The following is an 18946-nucleotide window of genomic DNA, read 5'->3' as shown; positions in this document are numbered from 1 at the left end:
GACGTCTCCGCCATTATGCATCCAGTTGAAGAATTCACTGAGCTGAGTCAAATCCTACGTACGTCAGGCGGTCGACGATGGAAGGGTCTCAGGTTCGCGAAATGCGATCTGCTTCCGGGATATGGAGGCCCAAACATGGTGCCTGACGAAGAAGTTCCTCCCGGTTGGTTTATTCATGTCAACCGGGGCGTCTGCGAGAAGGAGCTTTTTTGTCGCCCTGAAACCTCTGTACCATCACTGCTACTTTTTCGTGAAGGTGGCCACGATCGCCCAGCCCTTTACTTGGTCGAGGGTTCCACTTCTTGTTGGTTCTATCTTTGGGATGCTGTCTCCAAGATCGAACGACCAAACGTACTGCAGCATATTTTGGACACATTGAAGGAGCGCGTCGAACAACTCACACTGGTCAGAAGTTGAGCTGAAACGTTGCCCAAAGCGTCTAGATCTATCATCTCAAACTTTCGTACGACGAGATTCCCGCGGGTTGGTACGACGACCTCAAAGGTCTTAGAGATCTTCGTCAGAATGTACCAGCTCAGGAGTACGGCTTGAGACTTCCTCTGCCAATCCTAACATTCGGAGGATCTTCCCTTGGCCTTGCTTATCAACCAACTCTTCCAGTGTGGGATGCACTACTATATCTACGACCAAGCGTCTTTTGACATACTCCGCATCAATGAGCCAAGGATGCTGCAGGACATCCTTCGAGTTCCGAACTTCACTTCTATGAACGCCCTACAGGGGCTTAATCTGGAGAACTTGGAGCTCCTCCCAGACTACGGAGGCTCGAACAGAGTCCCTGATAACGATGTACCCCAAGGGTGGACCAACCGAGTCAACCCCAAAATTGTCGACTACAAATGGTGCCGTGGGTACGGAATCAGCATTTGCCCAACCACACTCCTCTATTCGGAAAGCTACCTCGACGGAACACCCGCATGTCTATTCGAGTCCCAACCCAGCTTACGCTCCACTAATTATCTTTGCAAGCCTCCCTCCGACGCAATCTATCGTATCGATGGGACAGAAGGCTTGCCTGACGTTCTCGCGGTCTTAAAAGATGCGTCAGTAGAGCTGAAGCTTACGCTTCTCGAGTGGTTACCGGGCAGAGAGTCATACAGAATCGCGGATGATGAGATACCTCGCGGCTGGATGCGGGCGTCGAATCCTGATGCTTGCAATGCAATGCCGTGGAAAAAGCACAGGCTAGCGCCTCCAACACCTATCCTTTAATCTGTTTGTTCCGCCGATGGTAAATCGAAGTTCATCTTCCAGTCTGGCGGAGAGTTTTATTCTCGGAGATGCGACATCTAATGATATTCATCGCGTGAGCGCAGCGATGGGCATGGACAGCATCCTTCGGGTCTTAAAGGATCCGTCCCAAGAACTTAGACTTGGGAGAACCGATGGCCCAACTTATTGCAGTGACTCATGCAGAGAAGCAAGGAGCCGGAGAACACACGGGTTCTCTGTGACAGGAGCCCCAAGCCATACATCATATAAGAAATCAATGGCGTTTCACAACTCGAGGGTGGATCTAGTATCATTTACGCGGCCGAGTCTCACAATACAAGAGAGGAATAAAACTTGGTTGAGCGTTTCTCGTCTTACCTTCCCTTTGCTACGAATTGTGTCAAACGTCACGTTTACTTCGCTCATTATCCTAGCTCGTAACATGGATTGGGCTATTGATTTCTTCACGACCTATGGACCCGAGGACTGCTAATGCTACCGAGCGATAAAACAGTAGTCAAGGGAAAGCATGCCAAAAGGCGATAGACTTGGAAGCATGGCTTTTTGATAGTTGGAAAGTACTACACTGAAAGAAAGCTGCACGGCGTGACTCCATCAAGTTTTCGAATATCCCGTTCAAATGTCTTCTGGCTTGAATGCTTTATCTAAGCTGCGAAGAAGCGAGCCATAATGGAAATGCTCCCACTCAAAGTCCAAACGGGAAGTTCTCGAGTAACATTGTCTACATACTCCGTTTCTCAATGTTTTCCACTCCAACATTTCCCTTAACCTTTGAGATACTCACAGCAGATGCAGGTTCGCTAAGCACGACGACCCTAATACTTGATCGAGGCTGGAATATCCAACACATCTTCTAACGCCCTTGTTCCTGTGTTGCGAAGGCTTCCGCGTTCTTCCCGCAGCTTCGAGTTGTTACTGTTACCGGTTCGCATTGGTTGTAGAAAGGGCTGCTGCTCGGGTCTAAGCGCGCCGGAAAATGATTCGAAGCCACATAGGCGCTTTAAAAGCCTGGCGTTCAGAAAGAAGGGGAAGCTCGTTTCGAAGGAAAAAAAGGCCACATCGCTAAAGAATAGGTAATGAATGAACATCAACAACTTCGGGGCACACATCCAGTACTGCACCTTTCACTCTGAAGTATTTGCACCCTCGGCCTTCCATCTTTGACACAGCTATGACCCCATCTTGTTTTGCCGTAATTGGTGCCATTGTGCCATCATGAACCATTGGGAACAGAGTCATCTCCCTCTCACTTCACCCAAAAGAACAAATCCTCTTCAAAATGACACATTCCACCTAATTCCCGGGCTAAGATGCCGGTGTCGTTGTGAGATCTACCTTCTACCTCCCACGCTCGAACCAACAAAGTGTTCTTGGTGACTCGTTGCACTGTACTACACGAAAAGCTAGTCTTGTCTCTCATGGGTGGACACGGCCGCCGGTATTCAGCTTCTTTGGGTTCCAAGCCTACTTGGTATTGCATTTCTACCAATTTTTCAGGTACCACAAAATTCAAGCCGCGAGGAACCCTTGCCGCCAAAAGCTATCCGACGCGCACTCGACGAGCTGTTGCCATTTCGCGAGACTTTTAGCGCCATGTCACTGGTAAGTAGCCATTAATTTGGAGGAAGCATGGCCCTTACTTCGTGCGTGCATGATCTGATCTGTCAAAGCCGCAAGCCCTTAGCGACCTCGATCATTCTGATATGACTCCCAAGACTAAACATCTCTACAATGACGCCTACGTTGATGCGACTTCCAGGTTGTCTCATGCCCGGGATTCCCAGTGGGTCTTCGGGCATATTCAGTCCAAAACTAGGGACTAAGGATACTCCGTCTGCGCCGGATGGGAGCTCGAGTTCATCGAGTCGAGTAGTATCCTCCGAGCATAGTGCGGCGGCCTAGGAGCAGTCGACCTCTCAAGACGACGAGCGAAAATCCTACGGAGTTGCAGAAGCTGTGAGTACTGCTTTTGATTTAGCTTGATTAGATCACACTGACCACAATAGAGCGGGTACAGATTTCGCTACCGATGAGTTAAAATGAATCATGTACCTAAGAGTTGGTCGAATGATCTACATCCACTCGAGAGCATCAGTGGCACGTATTCTGCGGGTACACTCTAGACCCACCAACATTACCAATTCTGGTCTCGGACGCAACTACTACTCCTCGGCGCTATCTCATCTCTGATTTTGGAAAGTTCTACTTCTGGATACCTTTGGCGTAGGAAATCCTCTATGTGACAGAATGTATTACTTGGAAAGCGTCCTGCAGTACGAGCTACACACCAGGTCCCTCGAACCATTTGCTCTGCAGTACAATCAGCAACATTACATACCTTCCTCTATGGTTTTGGCGAGTTCCTCACCGCTGATTACAAGACGTACAAGAGCTAGAAGACCTCAAAGAAACGGTGTCAGGACGAGAACACGGCATACATCTTCCTGTCCCAATCCTTGCGAGCGATGGGAGCAGCGGAAGTTCAGAGTTTCTGATGAAATGTGGGCAGGAATTTTATCTCTTCTACGAGATTGCTCATCAAGTTCTCCACATTGATGGGCCATCGAATCTTCGTAACATTCTTTTTGTCCTTGGCACTTGCGAGGATCTGAAGGTCACACCTCTCATTCTTCTCCCTGAATCTGGTGGTCCAAACGATGTCGCTAACAACACTGTTCCGAGCGGTTGGTCTAATAAGATAGACAAAGAGATCTCCTGTACAGATCGGAGAATACTGAAACCGACACTTTTCTGGTATATGGAGGTGAGAAGAGGACTACTGAGGAAAGAGTGCCGGAGGGACGGACCAACAGGTCGACGAAAAGCCACATTCCCGCCATGTCTCCCAAACACAAGTAATCAAATCTCTGTCACGACTCCTATACTGGGAGGCTTACCCAGATGACAAGCCTCTGTAGAATTCACATGGGCCACTATTTCTGGGATAGATTATCCAACAACATCTCCCGTATCAATGAGGCGGAAGGACTGCACGACATTCTCGACATCTTGAAGGATTCATCTCGACAGCTCACACTTTCGCGATTCATCCTCAGTAATACTCCGAATCGACCGCATAGAGCATTGAAAGGAGCCGCTGCGATGAAACGGAAGGAGACTGAAGCTTCCTGAAAGCCTTGAATGACTCTCTAATCAGCTTCTGGTCCTGTATCTTGGCAGCTTTGGGAAGAATACCTTTGGAATAAGAATTAGAGAAAATCAAGTAATAACGTCAATCACCACTTTTAAACCGGTGGTCCTTTGTATTTGACAATAACACTAACTCTGTCAATCGGGATGTCGCCGCAGAACTGGCATGCATCGAAGTCAATATGGGTGCAAAGTATTCAATCCTGGGGCTTGTGATAAGTCCGGTTGCGCCGCGACGTAAATGCTGATCATAGGTGCAGAGACAGTGTTAGAGGTATCACCAAAGTTGTCCATCCTCTCCACAAATCCTTGAGTCCGCAGATGACAGCAACTTGTTTTCCTCCCTAGAACCTCGTTCGTTCAACCTCGTTCTCGCCAAATCTTTGCTCCATCGTATGGCAAGCTTGAGCAAATCGCCACTCCCCAGAACCGTGTAGGAGATGACAATTTGATCTTGGTTCCTGCGCGTGCATGGCATTGCTTGGCTTGACATGAAAAAGGAAGCCAAACAAAAGAGGATAGTTTCTCCGCTGCTGTCAGCGATCTAGGCTTTCCTTGGAGTAAACCTCGAGCTTGGCGGAGCACCTGCCCCTTCGAAGCCAACAGAGGATGGATTGCAAAAACATCTCCTAGTAAGATGTGAAGGATAGGGACCGTCGTTGAGATAGAGAGCGCACTTTTTCCAAGAAGATGATTTCAATCAGTACACACCCTAGGCACTGAACCATTCAAAGACCCCGCTCGCCATTTCCAACAAGCTCAAGAGCATGCGAATCCTTTTCCCAAACCGGTCCTTCGCGTCCACGCCGTTGGTTTCTTCCGCGGACAAATCGCCAGAATACCAGCTACCCTTATCATGAAGCTCTCCGACTCCTTCACGCTGGCCGCTCTCGCCCTTGCCAAGCTCGCACAGGCCACCCCAACCGAAAGAATCACAGCTACAACTCCTCATCATGTTTGCGGAGCTGCCACTCTTCACCAAGGTACGCGTCTTCACCGAGCTAGCCATCTTCACAGGCGGCGTCTTCACTGCTATTGAAGACGGTCGATCCTGACCTGAGACAACAGTGGGGGCGACGGCTGGAGAGAAAGAGGTGGAGGGAAACGCCAGTGGAGTCCTAATGAGACGGACGTGGGGTATCTTGTCAAGGGCTTGGTGTGACCACGCGAGTGGGAAGAGTGATGACGCGGAAGCTAAGGCGGAGCTTGAGGTTGCGGAACGGGAAGGACAGAGCCTTTGAGACGGCTCAAAGAGGGGGCCTGGAAACGCCGAGAAGGAAAATGGTCAGGGCACTGGAGCAGCAGAAGCGTTTCAAATTTTATGAATGACTGACTGGACTGGCTCGGCTCCAGTGGTTATTCAATCACAAAAATGGCGTATGAATGGAAATCTCACCCAAAATTGTATGTAAATCTGCTCAACCTGCGTCTATGTACATGGCATCGACGGCGAAAAGTCCGTCTATATTCCTCGATTGAATTCCACTTTCCCATCTTTGCCACCTTTTCCCCAGAACTGCTCTTCCAGAGACTTCGCCGAAACTGCCTGTCTTTGGGGGAAAGCGGCCAAAGCGAGAGGGAGGGCAAAGATGGAAGTTGTGAGGATCAGGCCTGTTTCTGTATTAGTCATAGGGTTTTGATCGGTAGACAGTGCCGCATACCTAGATTCACAGGCAGCGTCATCTTCGGTCTCCGCTTCAGCCATTCTGTCTGCTGTAACCGTACCAAGATCAAAGGCGGCAGCACCATGATGGGCGTGGAGTTGAGCACTCTGCTCAGAGCTGTCTCTCCAACCGCCAGTGTAGCAGCTTTCTTGCTTTTGCCAAGACTTCGCACTTGTGAGCCATCCTTCTCTTTCTGCGCTTTCTCTTCCTCGCTCAAGGTAGGGAAAACATCAATCCCTTGGCGGATTTCCTCCCCTCGCATCAGGAACACATTAAGGGCGCCAGCTGAAGCGACAGCCGCAAAGGGCACTAGTCGAGTCAGAGTGGTCTTCGCCGTAGGTGATAGGCGTTTGAGGCGGGGCACGATTGCGTTGAGGCCAAGAGCTACGGAGCAAGAAGCGGAGACGGCGAAAAAGTACGACTTTGCTATTGTAGATGTCGAGAGGGGAGTGGACTTATTGGCATTGGCGCTGTTGATGCCAACGTTGAGAGATTGGTTGGTTATTTGCCAAAGGAGCGTGCCTGTTGTCTGTGATCGGTCAGCGAGGTTCTGGAGATGGACTGAGGGTAGCTGTACTTGGAGGCCAGGCGTGAGCATACCAGCAGTCACTATCAGGTTGGAGATGACGAAGCAGGACATGCGGAAGGGGAGGAAGACGGGCTGTCCGGTGTCTAAGCTGTCAGCCGTTGAAGACGGTTGTGCAACAGTAGCGTCCTACCAGGGTGCAGCGTAGAGTCGACTATCTTCTTGGCCCTCCATATCTCTGGGGTCATCGAGTTTGCCTGGCCCTGCTTGTACGAGGAGACGAGTTTTTTTGCATTCTCAAGACCGGAAGAGGAGACGAAGAGGGTTCTGTGGGGCTCCCACCATTAGCCTCTCTGTCGAAGGTCTGGAGGCCATTACGGTATACCTACCACACCAAAAGTCTGGTGAGGCGGTCCCGAGCAAGATCTCACCTGGGATCCGCTATTTCGGCGGATTGCTGTACTCGGCCCCAGTAGGTATTGAGGTTGTACTGGGAGGCGGGAAGGTCACGGTTTCCGGGGAGGGAGGCAGACATGGTAGCAGTGCAGACTTGGTGAGGACTGAGCAAAGCCCAAAATAATGTCCCAAGCCGTACAACCGACTGATAACACGGATCAGCGGGTCTTGGTCGCTCTGAAACTTTTTGATACTCGCTGCCGGTGTGGGGGGGGGGGGAAAGCCTTCTTCCCGCCAAGGCGCGCTTTCCGCGCTTAATTTGACGCCGAGGTATGCTCCGATTTCGGCAGTGATATTGGGGAATACTAATGGTAATCGAGTTCAGATTCAAAAACTGACCAGAAGCGCCTTTGCTGACCCAAATAACATCTGGGGACCGTACTTTTGCAACCAGTTTCTTTCACAGCGCTAAATCCTTAGATTTGTCAATGAAGCCCCATCTCAACAGATGGTTGGTGGCGAAATGATAAGATGCATACAGAAGATCCCAGTAAACTTCCCATGTTGACTCATTGATGCGTTTGGCAGGTCTCTAGATACCGCCGCTGGTCATTCTCCGCGGTCGAGGTTTGCATCTATTTGGACATACTCAATTTTCGATCGAAGCTGCAAAACGTTCTTAGCGCCCCGCTTCATCTCGGTGCATTGGCTTCAGAAAGTCCCACGCTATCTTGCATTATTTAGAAGATGTAGACCACTGCGGACTTTGACTTTAGCTGGCTGCTGCAACTCGCCATGCCAAACATGATTTTTCCGCGCTGTTGCCTTTTGCCTCGGTGTATAGGTTCAAACATGTCCTGTGCAGACCTGGAATTGAAATTGTACAATAGCGTAGAGACGGGACGTCTCTTGCTTTCGGTATACTTTGCTCGGAAAAGATTCGTACTTTATATATAACATGAACATCTGCATAATCGCTATCGTCAATCTCCAATAGCAATAGAGACTGTCATCAGACTTTACATAATGGTCAGTATACAATCTCCTAGTACGTGAGAAACTCTCAAATCAGACCCCGCCTTCTTCTGCTCCGGTTGTACGCAAATCGAGCACCGGCGTGCTTCATCCTGCATCAAACGATTCAGGCAGTGCTAATTTTTCACTAGTAGGTGCCTCTTCTAGCATGGCCACTCCTTGGGCTCTCGAACCGTTTTGCTATCTTGAGGCCTGTCTTGCAAAATACCACCTAATACCGTTTGTTCCACAGGAGGGAACCTGATGTCACCCTTTCAGTGACGCAGTAACATGGCTTCGCATTCTCCGAGAATTGTGACTCGGCGCCCATGAGGTTGCAGAAAGTGACACCCTCAATTGCCACGGACCATACTACCACTACACCTCCATCTACAAGACGGGGCCTAAAATTACTATGTCATGGAGCATACCCACTGCTATTTTGAACAACGACAACATCCTCAATGTATTGATGCTGACTGATGTAGACCTCTCCAATCCTTTCACTCTTATCAAGTCAGGACTAGAGAGCCTCTTGCTAAACCACGCACGAACGCAGTAGCAGCCGATAATAATCCGACCGAAACTGTTGGGGAAGGTGCAGTCAAGTGCGGAATGACCAGACGATAATGCTAACGAACATGTCGGCGAAAGTTTTGGATCTGAAGCTCGAACCGGACTTTGGCTTATGGTGCAAAGTTCACACCCGAGACGTTATTTACTCGCACATCTGCTTTCCTTGACACGATCGTAATCTATCCTTTGCCACATTCATGGGACTGGTTCCCGAACGTCGTCCACCCCCAAAGCCATCGCTCCCTACATTTCATCACATCTCGATTGGGCTCTTAGCGCAACGTTTTCTCTTTGTCGGGGCACTGCAGAAGGAGCTTTTCTAAGGGTTCCATATTCAAATGTTCAATATTGCACTTTCTGGGTCATCGGACTTGAGCTCCTGCTCTTCATTGGTCTATGAATCCCGGACTATTGCTAAGTGCTGCAGTCTTTATCATTTCCATTCGCAATTGCGCTATACTGTTTCTCGCTGGAGATCTTCGACATCTTTTCAGGGAACTTTCCTGCAATTCTGTGTCCCATTGACCAGATAACAGGACGCTCATTCGATCCTATTAATCCCCTCATAAATTTTGGAGATGGTAGGAAATGATGCGAAGCCATGTATTGAAGGGGAATTGTTCGTCCGAACTTGATTGTGTGGCTAGAGATATTTTCAACTTAAGTTGTTGCTGCGCCCGGTATGCACCGGACGGACTATTAAGAATTTCTCGCCGCCTAAATACCCCTCTATGCATGACTTTCGCCCTATCCTCTTACATACACTGCCAAGCTTGTGTTCGGGATCAAACAACGCTATGAATTCGATCCGGACGCGGCTGGTTTAGCAGGCGTATCTGAGGTTTCGGTGTCAAGAGGGTAAGATGTGCTTGCGGAAGGGCTGGGTAAGCTGCCTCAGCTGAAGTCCGGTGCTTTTTAAGGATCGCTAGACATAGCTGCTGGCCATCCTCGGCGGTGACCTTCGGCTTTCATTTGAGCACGTTTGATCTCCGGCCGAGGCTGTCAGAAGTGCTTATTCCCCCGCTCCGCTTCACGTTAATTCGTGAGCTCTTGATGCTCCCACGTCATCTTGCAGAGTCGTGAGATGTGCGCAGCGTATGGATTCTATTTGTTCTTAGATGTCGCTGGTCGCTGTGTATAGCCATAGCGAACGAAGTCTTTCATAGTTATTCACGTTTGTCTTAACCATTGATTGACCAAGTCCTTGCAGCTTCAAAAACTCAAATTTTCACACTCTTTTGTACCACTTCCAGGCAGGGGCGCGACTTTTAGCCACCTGGTAAGAGTCAACCACCCGACCATGGCCGAGCGCCAGGCAAGCGTCTAGGATGTAGAAATCCTTGTCATGGGACAGATAGGAAATAAGTCCCGTCTATAGGTACTCTCCTATCTGAGAATCATCTGATGCAATATGCCACAATCGTTATCTCCATCGGTGAGCGGTAGTAGAGAGCTTAATCGTATTAAAACCACGTGATCAAAGGTCGCCAGAAAGCTTCTTAGTTGTCTCATTCATGAAAAACACGCATCAATGCACGCATAGGGGCCCACATAGAGTATAGATAGTGATTAGGCCGTCTTACGCCGGGGATAGTAAGCCTAAATAGGCCTAAATAGAGGCCTAAACAGATATATATCTTATACCCCAGCGTAAGAAAACTTCTATATCTATAATATAGATTTAAAATTAAATAATAGCTAGCTATATATAGATATAGATAAATAGAATAAAAAATATATAATAGTTTTAAAAGAGATAAAATTAAATAAAGAGTTATTAATAGATATATTATAGATAACTATATAGTTTATATTAAATATCTATCTTCTACTTCTTATAAAGATATTAGTAAAGCTATAAAATAGAAATATATTATATAATCTACTAACTTTTAATCTTATTATAGCGATTAATTATCTTATTTATAAATCTATATAGAGTACAGATAATAGTTAAATTATTTTACGTTAAGAATAATAAGCTTAAATAAGTTTAAATAGAGATTTAAATAAATATATTTCTTATATTCTAGCGTAAGAAAACTTTTAAATTACTTAAATAACGTTTTTATTAAGAACGTTTATAGCGAGACTCGTTATTATTAAAGTTAATAAGATAAAAGATATTAATATTATCGAGATATAGTAAATATTCTAATTAAATATATTATAATATATAGATAATAGAAGTTAATTTAAAAATTTTCTAGTATTTAAATCTTTTTATTATTAAGACTAATCTCTTATATAAACTTAGCAATTCTATATTAAAAGAAATAATCTAAAAAATAATCTTTCTTATTAATTAATCTTAAAACTTAATAAAGAATAAGAATAATTAGATCTCTAGTAAATTAATTTATTATTTTAAGAAGCGACGATATAAATAACGTTAACTACTTTTAAAAAAGCTTTATTAATTTTTTTATTATATATACTTCGTTATTAATAGCAACTATAATAAGTATAATATCTTATTTAAATAAATTCGTTTTTAGAGTTAAAAGAGTTAACTCGAGATAGTTATTATTTTATTTTATCGATTAACGAGTAAAGAACTAGTTATTAAATTCTTTATCTTATCGATTATATATTAAATAAATAAACTTATCTATTTTAGAAAAGATTATAAATATTAGATAAAAGATAATATATATAATAACTCTCTTTTTAGTAAATTGATTAATTTTTTAAGAAGTCTATTTTTAATATATAGATATCTTTTTCTTATATATATCTTATCTTATAATTAATAAATATCGACTATTATTTATTTTAGCTACGGGCTATAAAAAACTTTAAATTTTTAATTTTTAAATTTATCTATATAAATTAAACGTCGATAAAATATATCTTAATCGTTTTAATTTTAAGCTATCTAGTATTTAGCGCTATAATTTAATTAATAAATAAGTTTATAATAGTTAAAAAGAAAAAATAATAGTTATATAACGTATAGTAAGTATTATAGAATTTAATTAATATTAAATAAGTCTTTTAAACCTTATTCGCTAAACTTTATTAGAGAAAACGAATAACGATTTTAAATAGAGAGATTTAACTATATTATAATTTCGATAAATTATATTTAAATAAGATAAAGAGATAACTAGCTATCTTAACTATAAATATCTATTAATAATTTTTTAATATTAAAAGTATAAGAGATTATTAGCTAATTAATTAATCTTAATAAATATTTATATAAAAATTAAATAAAAATTATATATAGCTATAAGTATAGCTATTTTCTATAATAATATTATAGCTAATTTATAAAGAAAAGACTTTTAAAGATTATAAATATAAGTATTATTATCGTAGTAAAGAATTAAATAAGATTACTAGAGTTTATTTAATTACTTTTATACTATATAATTTATAATCTTTACTTCTTTAAATTAAATATTCTTATAAGAATCTTAAGCGATTATCTATAGATTAAAATATTCTAAATAATTAATAATAGATCTAGATACTTTAATATATAATTATCTATATCGAGTTTACTTAATATATTATATTTAATAATTAATAACGATATAAAGTAATTTTAGATTATTCTAATTTTTTAGAAAGAATTATTATTATAGAAATTTATTTCTATATTAGATATTATTTATATAATAACTATAGATTTTTAAATAGTATTAGAAAGACGTTTTAAAAAAACTTTCTTTAAGATTATAATCTTAATAATAAAAAATAAAAAAACTATTACTAACTCGAGTTCTCGATATAGAATTATTACTTTTTTTAATAGATTATTTACTATATTTCTTATCTAATTAAGCTTATCTAAAGAAAGTCTAGTTTATATTAAGTTACTATCGAGTTTAATTTCTAGAATATCTATTATATAATTTATCGTAAGATATATATTAATATATATCTAGTTATAGATTATATCGTCGATTTCTAGAGCTAGAATAATAAAAAGATTATTATTAATATATATAAAAGAATAAGATAGAGCTAAGCTAGAAAATCTTAAATTTATATATATAGCTAATTATTAATTTAGAGTTATTACGCTCTTTAATTAAATCGACTAAATTAGCCCGCTAGCCCTTTTAAGCTCTCTTATTAAAAATTTATATATAAAAATTTTATACTTTAAAGTACTTAGCTTATGATATATATAGTTACTTTATAATTTCTTCAATTATAAAACTCGCTTTACGCTTTCTAACGCTATAAAAATTATAAAATTTAATCTACTATTAATAAAGCGAAGTAATATTTAAATATAATTATATAAAACGCGTTTAAGATTAGATAATAATCCTTTTATCTATTTATATAATTATTCTTCTTTTATTATTCTATTAATTCTATTAATTTTATTAATATAAATATAATCGTTCTTAATACCCCTCGCGGAAATGTTACTAAATACTTTAAATATATATACTTCTTTTATTCGCCTCTTAGAGCCTCTACTAATATCTCTAAATTATCTCTTAATAAATTCGCTATTATTAATAATCGAGATTATAAGCGAGCTTAATAATTATTTATTACTAGCTATAAACGCGCTAGAAAGCTCTTTAAAAGAGTTTAAATAAATACGTTCTTTTCTATATACTCCTCTTAAGCTAGCGATAATATCTTTTAATTTAGCGATATTACCTTTTAAAATATATCTTTCTTCTCTATTTATTCTTTATTACTCTATTTTAAAGCCTCTTAATATATATTAAATCTTAAATATTATTAAGAAGAAGCTCTTAAATAAAAGGAAGATACTATTGAAGACTCTCTATTATAAGATCTATTATTAGATTTCTTTAATAATAATTTCTTCGATAATCTACGTTTTTTAGTCTATCTTTTAGTCTTTATATAGATTTTATTTAGTCTTTAATAAGGCTCGCTAGCTATATTACGCGTTATTTATATATTATAAAGTCTATATAGTATAATTTAAGTTCTATAGATTAGATTTATAATTGCTATAATACGACGTTATAAAAAGATAAGATAATCGAGTAATACTACGATAGCGAAAAGACTAAAGTTAATATATCTAAAATAGATAAGATAGATAATATGAAATAAGATTATAAAGGCGTTAAAACGAGTATAAACGATTTAATTAATCTCAGCGAGTATACTATTAATTAAATCCTTTACTCTTTAATATTAAAGATTTTAAATCTTATTAATAATAGTAAAGAATTTTATTACTATAGCGTTTAGTATAATAATATAATCTCTATAATCTTATAATAGATTATTATTAATTATTTAATCGCTTTATATATATATAAAATCTAGAAAGTAATTACTACTTATATATTTATTCTAGTATCTTTAAAGAGCGAAAAATCGATATTTAGCTAAATTTATATTATAAATAATATCTAAAATTAGTCTATAATACGATATAACTTTCTTTTAATCGCGTTTTCTATATTAACTTTATTAAATATAACTATTATAATTATATTAATTAGATACTTTATTATAAAATAGCTATAAATCTTAAAAGTATTAATTTCTATATTAACGCTCTTAAATCGATATTTAAAAGATTAAAGATTAATTTAAATATATAAGATTATAAGCTACTCTATAAGAATCTATAATACTATAATCTATATATCTATAATCGTTCTATTTTAAATAAGATCGCTATTATTTAAGAGAGTAATATTAATAATCTATTAAATATATTTAAGATTAGAAATATATTAATAGAGACTTAAAGTAATAAGAGATTTAATATTTTCTATTAGTATTTAATCTATATATCTCTATACTATTCTCTTATCTTTTTATTCGATAAATAGTTATAATATAATAATATATCTAATATAGATATTATATTAAATAAAAGTCTTTTTATTTAGCGAAGTAGAAATAATAAAGTTATTCTATAAATTAGAGAAACTATTAAATAAGATAATTCTAAATAAGTAACGCTTATTTTATATTATAGATCTATTTTATCTATTTCTTCTATTCTATTAATCGCTAACTTCTTATAAATATATAATATAGAATTATCTTAATAAATTTAACTATCTTTTTTATTACGATAGATTACTATAGTATTTTATCTATAATATCTATATAACTATTAAAAGTAATAAACTTTATTAACTAAAAATAAATTAAAAAATTATTCGAGTTAATATCTATTAAGTAGTCGTTAATATTTATATTAATAAAGTTATTATAGATAATTAAGCTAATAAATAATATATTATTCTCTCTTTCTTCTATCAAGAAGATCTATAATTTATAAAATAACTTTATTAAAATATTATTATTCTATTTACTAAGTTCGATTAGTTAAATCTCTTTATAACTTTTATCTATAATCTAAAATAGATTAAGATTATTAAAAATCTTTTATTTAGTAAATACGCTATTAATTAATTTAATCTAATTATTAGAATATTTAGATTAAAGCTAAAGACCTTTATAAATAATATTCTAAAGAGAAAAATACTAGATATACTTTTATTCTTCTTACCTCTTATTATAGTATAGTAATTCTCCTCTATTTCATTTAATAAGATAGCTTTTTAGGCGATATATTAGTTAAGCGATTAATATAGATTATAACTCTTAAAGATACTTCTAATACGATTTAGTTTATTATATATTATAATTTCTATTAATTAGCTCTATAATATTATTTAATTTTTTTTTTATCTTTATAAGAGTAAAGTATAATTAATTAAAATATTAATTAGCTTTAATTCTAATTAACTTTATAAATAATAGATCGAAACTCGATCTATATCTACACTATTAAATTTCAAAAATAAGGTTTACTATATATTTATATTCTTATTATTTTATACTCTAAAGATCGATTCTTTAGCGTCGCTAAAATCGATATCGCTATTAATATTAAGATCTCTAATTAAAGTCTATTTCTTAATCTCTATATAATTATTATTAGATATATACTTTATAAAAATTATAATTAATATATTATTAATAAAATAGATATTATCTTATCTTATTAAGACTTAGATAAGAATATATATAATAAATAGTTTCTAAAGAACTTTAGCGACTATATCGTCTTTAAATTAGATTTTAAATATTTTATATATCGTTAATATAGATTTATTAAGATATTAAATAATAAATCTAAGTAGAATTACTAGATAATATTCTATAGTCTTTATTTATTAATTAAATATAAAGCTTATATTAATATAGAGATCTATATTAATATTAAAATTTATAAATATATTTTTAAATATATTTATAAGAGTAGTAATTAAACTAGTTTTTAAATAGAGTATAAGAGTAGTATAGATTAAGACGATATAGAGCTAAACTAGATAAATAAGATTTAAGAGTATTAAAATATATAATAAGTAGACTCTACGAAAGTCTATTAAAGGATTTTTAGCTTTAAATTATATAATTATAATTCTTCTATTAAATAATTATCTATTTATCTTCTAAATTAATAAAGCGTAATATTTAATAATAATAATAATCTATTCTATATAGTTAATATAGAATATAAATATTAAATTAAGCTAATAATCTTCTTTTAGCTAAATTAATAATATTAATAGAGAAAATAAGTAGAAGATTTCTTTTATATTAATTTATCGATATAATATATCTAGAAAAAGAATAAGTAAGATATATTTAAATAAAGTCTATATTAGAGGCGTAGAGATATTATTATAAGAATATATTATATTAATCTAAACGCTAGAAAGCTCTTCTATCTATAATATCTTCTTCTAAATATATTAAACTCTATATTTTTCGAAGACTTATATATAATAAATAATAATATTCTTTTTTTCTATTATAATATTTATATAATAAGAGACTTATTTTATAATAACGCTAAATAAGATTAAATATTAAATAAAGTAATAATCTAGAAAGAAGAATATTATTTATAAAGTCTCTTTATAATAGTTCTATTATAATATAAGTCTAATAACTCTCTAAATCTATAGAATAATTATAAATTAAGATATATAAATAATTTTTTCTTTATTAAGTAGAAATATTTTAAGTATAATATAAATAGCTTATCGCGCTAATAATAGTATTAAAATATTATAACTTTTTTTAATATAGTATTTCTTTTTTTATATATTAAAACTTTTCGCGCTAGATATATTTTTTCTTAATAATTTCTTTAATAAATTAAAGTACTTTAAATTATAAAATAAAAAGATTATCGTATTAACGATAATTTTAAAATATCGCGACTTTTTTTAATATAATATTCTTTTTTTAGCTATTAAAACTTTTCGCGCTAGATATATTTATTCTTTTTTTATTTATAAATAATTAAATTTTTTATTTATATTTTACGTATATTTCTTAACTAATACTTATTATTCTTTATTTAAATTATTTAATAATTTTATTTAAATTCTTTAGACTTAGTATTATACTCTTTCTCTATTAAATAATATATAATATAAATAAATCGTCGTCGAAGACTTCTATCTTTATTTAATTTAAATTTACTTAAAAAAAAATATTAGCTTTATAAAGAATATTAATTTTATTATTAACTTTAGTCTATTTATAATTTAGCGAGACTATAAATAATATTATATTAATAAATAAAATCGACTTCTACGCGAAGTATATAGTTATCGAATTAGTATCTAGAATTAAATATAAATAAGTTTTAATAATAATTAAATTATTATAGCTAACGCTATTTAAAACGCGATCTCTTATTTTAATAGCTAACTTTTCTTTCTTAATAACTATAAAGATATCGATAAAATTATACTTTAGAATATTATATTATAAAAAGTATAAAATAACTCTAAAATAGTTATTACTATAGCTTTATCTAATATTATCTCTATTCTTCTTTAAAATAATATTATTACTTATTCTTATTTTAAGATCTCTCTTAATATTATTACTTAATCTAATTATAATATATTAATAAAGTCTAATTTAACTTAATTTTTAAAGGCGATTAAGCTTATTTTCTAAAATAAGATCTTTATATAAAATCGCTACGATATTAAAATTATTAATTATATACTCTAAAATATTTAAAAGAATCTTACTTCTTTTAATAATATAGTTATATACTTTTATAATAACTTTTATTAAATTCTTTTAATTATTAAGAATACTAAATTAAATTATATCGCTTAAACTATATTAAGAGTATTCTATCTTTAAAATTATATTTAAATTTTTAAACTAATAAAAAATATAAAGCTTTAAAATCTTAATTTAATTAATTAAAATTAAACTAATATAAAGAAATTCGCTTAAAAACTATTAGATATAGATAATAATATCTTAATAAGCTTTAAAAAATAAGAAGCTATCGATTAATTTATTAAGTAATTATTAGACGACTTTATTATTTAGCTAATTAATACTATTTATAATAATCTTAATTTATATCGAATAACTAATTTCTATATATTTAAAGTAATTCTTTATATTCTTAATAAGAATATTATTTAATTTAATAATTAAGTTTTTAATAAGTTTTTTAAGACTAAAATCGTTTATAATAGTAGAGATTAAGTTATTAATAAGAAAGATAGCTTTTTTTTATCTACTAAAATAATAAATATCTTTAAATTAATCTCGCTTTTACTCTATTATTTAAAATTAAAATAGAATTATATAATAATATTATTAAGAAATTTAAAGTAGCGTATAAGTTTATATAATAAGATATATTTATAAATTAAGTATATTAAATTTAAAATACTTAATTATTATATTCTTAAAGGCGAATATAACGATAAATAATATTATATACTATATATCTCTCTAGCTTCGTCTAATTTAAATAATTTATATACTCTCTTTTAATATATTTAATTCTTAATTTAATTAGTCTTTAGTATAATAATTAATAAATTTTAGAGCTAATTATTATAGTAGATTAATCTATATTTATATCTTAAGATCTTTATTTATAGTTAATTATATATAACCTTAAGTCGAGTTATTAATAAAATCGACTTATTAATTATAGCTTTAAGCGATCTATTAAGAAGATAATTTACTTAATTAATAAGATATATTAAGAATAAGATTATTAAGTAGATATTACTTTTTTAGATAAGAATATAATTAATTAGCGATTTATAGTAATAGAAGTAAGTTATTTATTATATAGAAAGTAAGTAAAGTTTAATTTAATTTAAAATTAGAGCTTTTATCTTCTTTATTAATGTTATAATAATAAAAGTAGATTAAAAAACGTATAATAAGCGATTAGAGTTCGATTTAACTTAGGGCTAAGGCTAAAATTTCATTTAACTTAAAAAAATCCAACTTCATTTAACTTAGAAAAATGAAAAATTCAATTTCATAAATTTAATTCATAGGTCTTTACTTATAATAGTAGAATATAATAGTTTAATAT

The 18946-nt window shown here is 34.1% G+C and overlaps 2 protein-coding genes across 2 annotated transcripts; one reads left to right on the top strand and one right to left on the bottom strand.

Moving 5' to 3' along the window:
- Positions 1–15: 15 nt before the first annotated feature.
- Positions 16–1233, top strand: HO133_006256 (uncharacterized protein; the record flags this gene model as incomplete). The annotated part of the gene is made up of 2 exons (XM_037297154.1): positions 16–405; positions 622–1233. 2 exons carry the CDS (start codon positions 16–18, stop codon positions 1231–1233), a joined length of 1002 nt encoding a protein of 333 aa, XP_037147279.1.
- Positions 1234–5866: 4633 nt separating this feature from the next.
- On the bottom strand, positions 5867–7129 carry HO133_006255 (uncharacterized protein; the record flags this gene model as incomplete). The annotated part of the gene is made up of 5 exons (XM_037297153.1): positions 5867–6015; positions 6066–6597; positions 6646–6740; positions 6788–6921; positions 7026–7129. 5 exons carry the CDS (start codon positions 7127–7129, stop codon positions 5867–5869), a joined length of 1014 nt encoding a protein of 337 aa, XP_037147278.1.
- Positions 7130–18946: the final 11817 nt, after the last annotated feature.

Source organism: Letharia lupina (genome assembly GCF_014066315.1).
Source record: "Letharia lupina isolate WasteWater1 chromosome Unknown contig_24, whole genome shotgun sequence".
NCBI classification, from domain to species: domain Eukaryota; kingdom Fungi; phylum Ascomycota; class Lecanoromycetes; order Lecanorales; family Parmeliaceae; genus Letharia; species Letharia lupina.
This window is presented reverse-complemented; position numbering and strand designations above follow the sequence as displayed.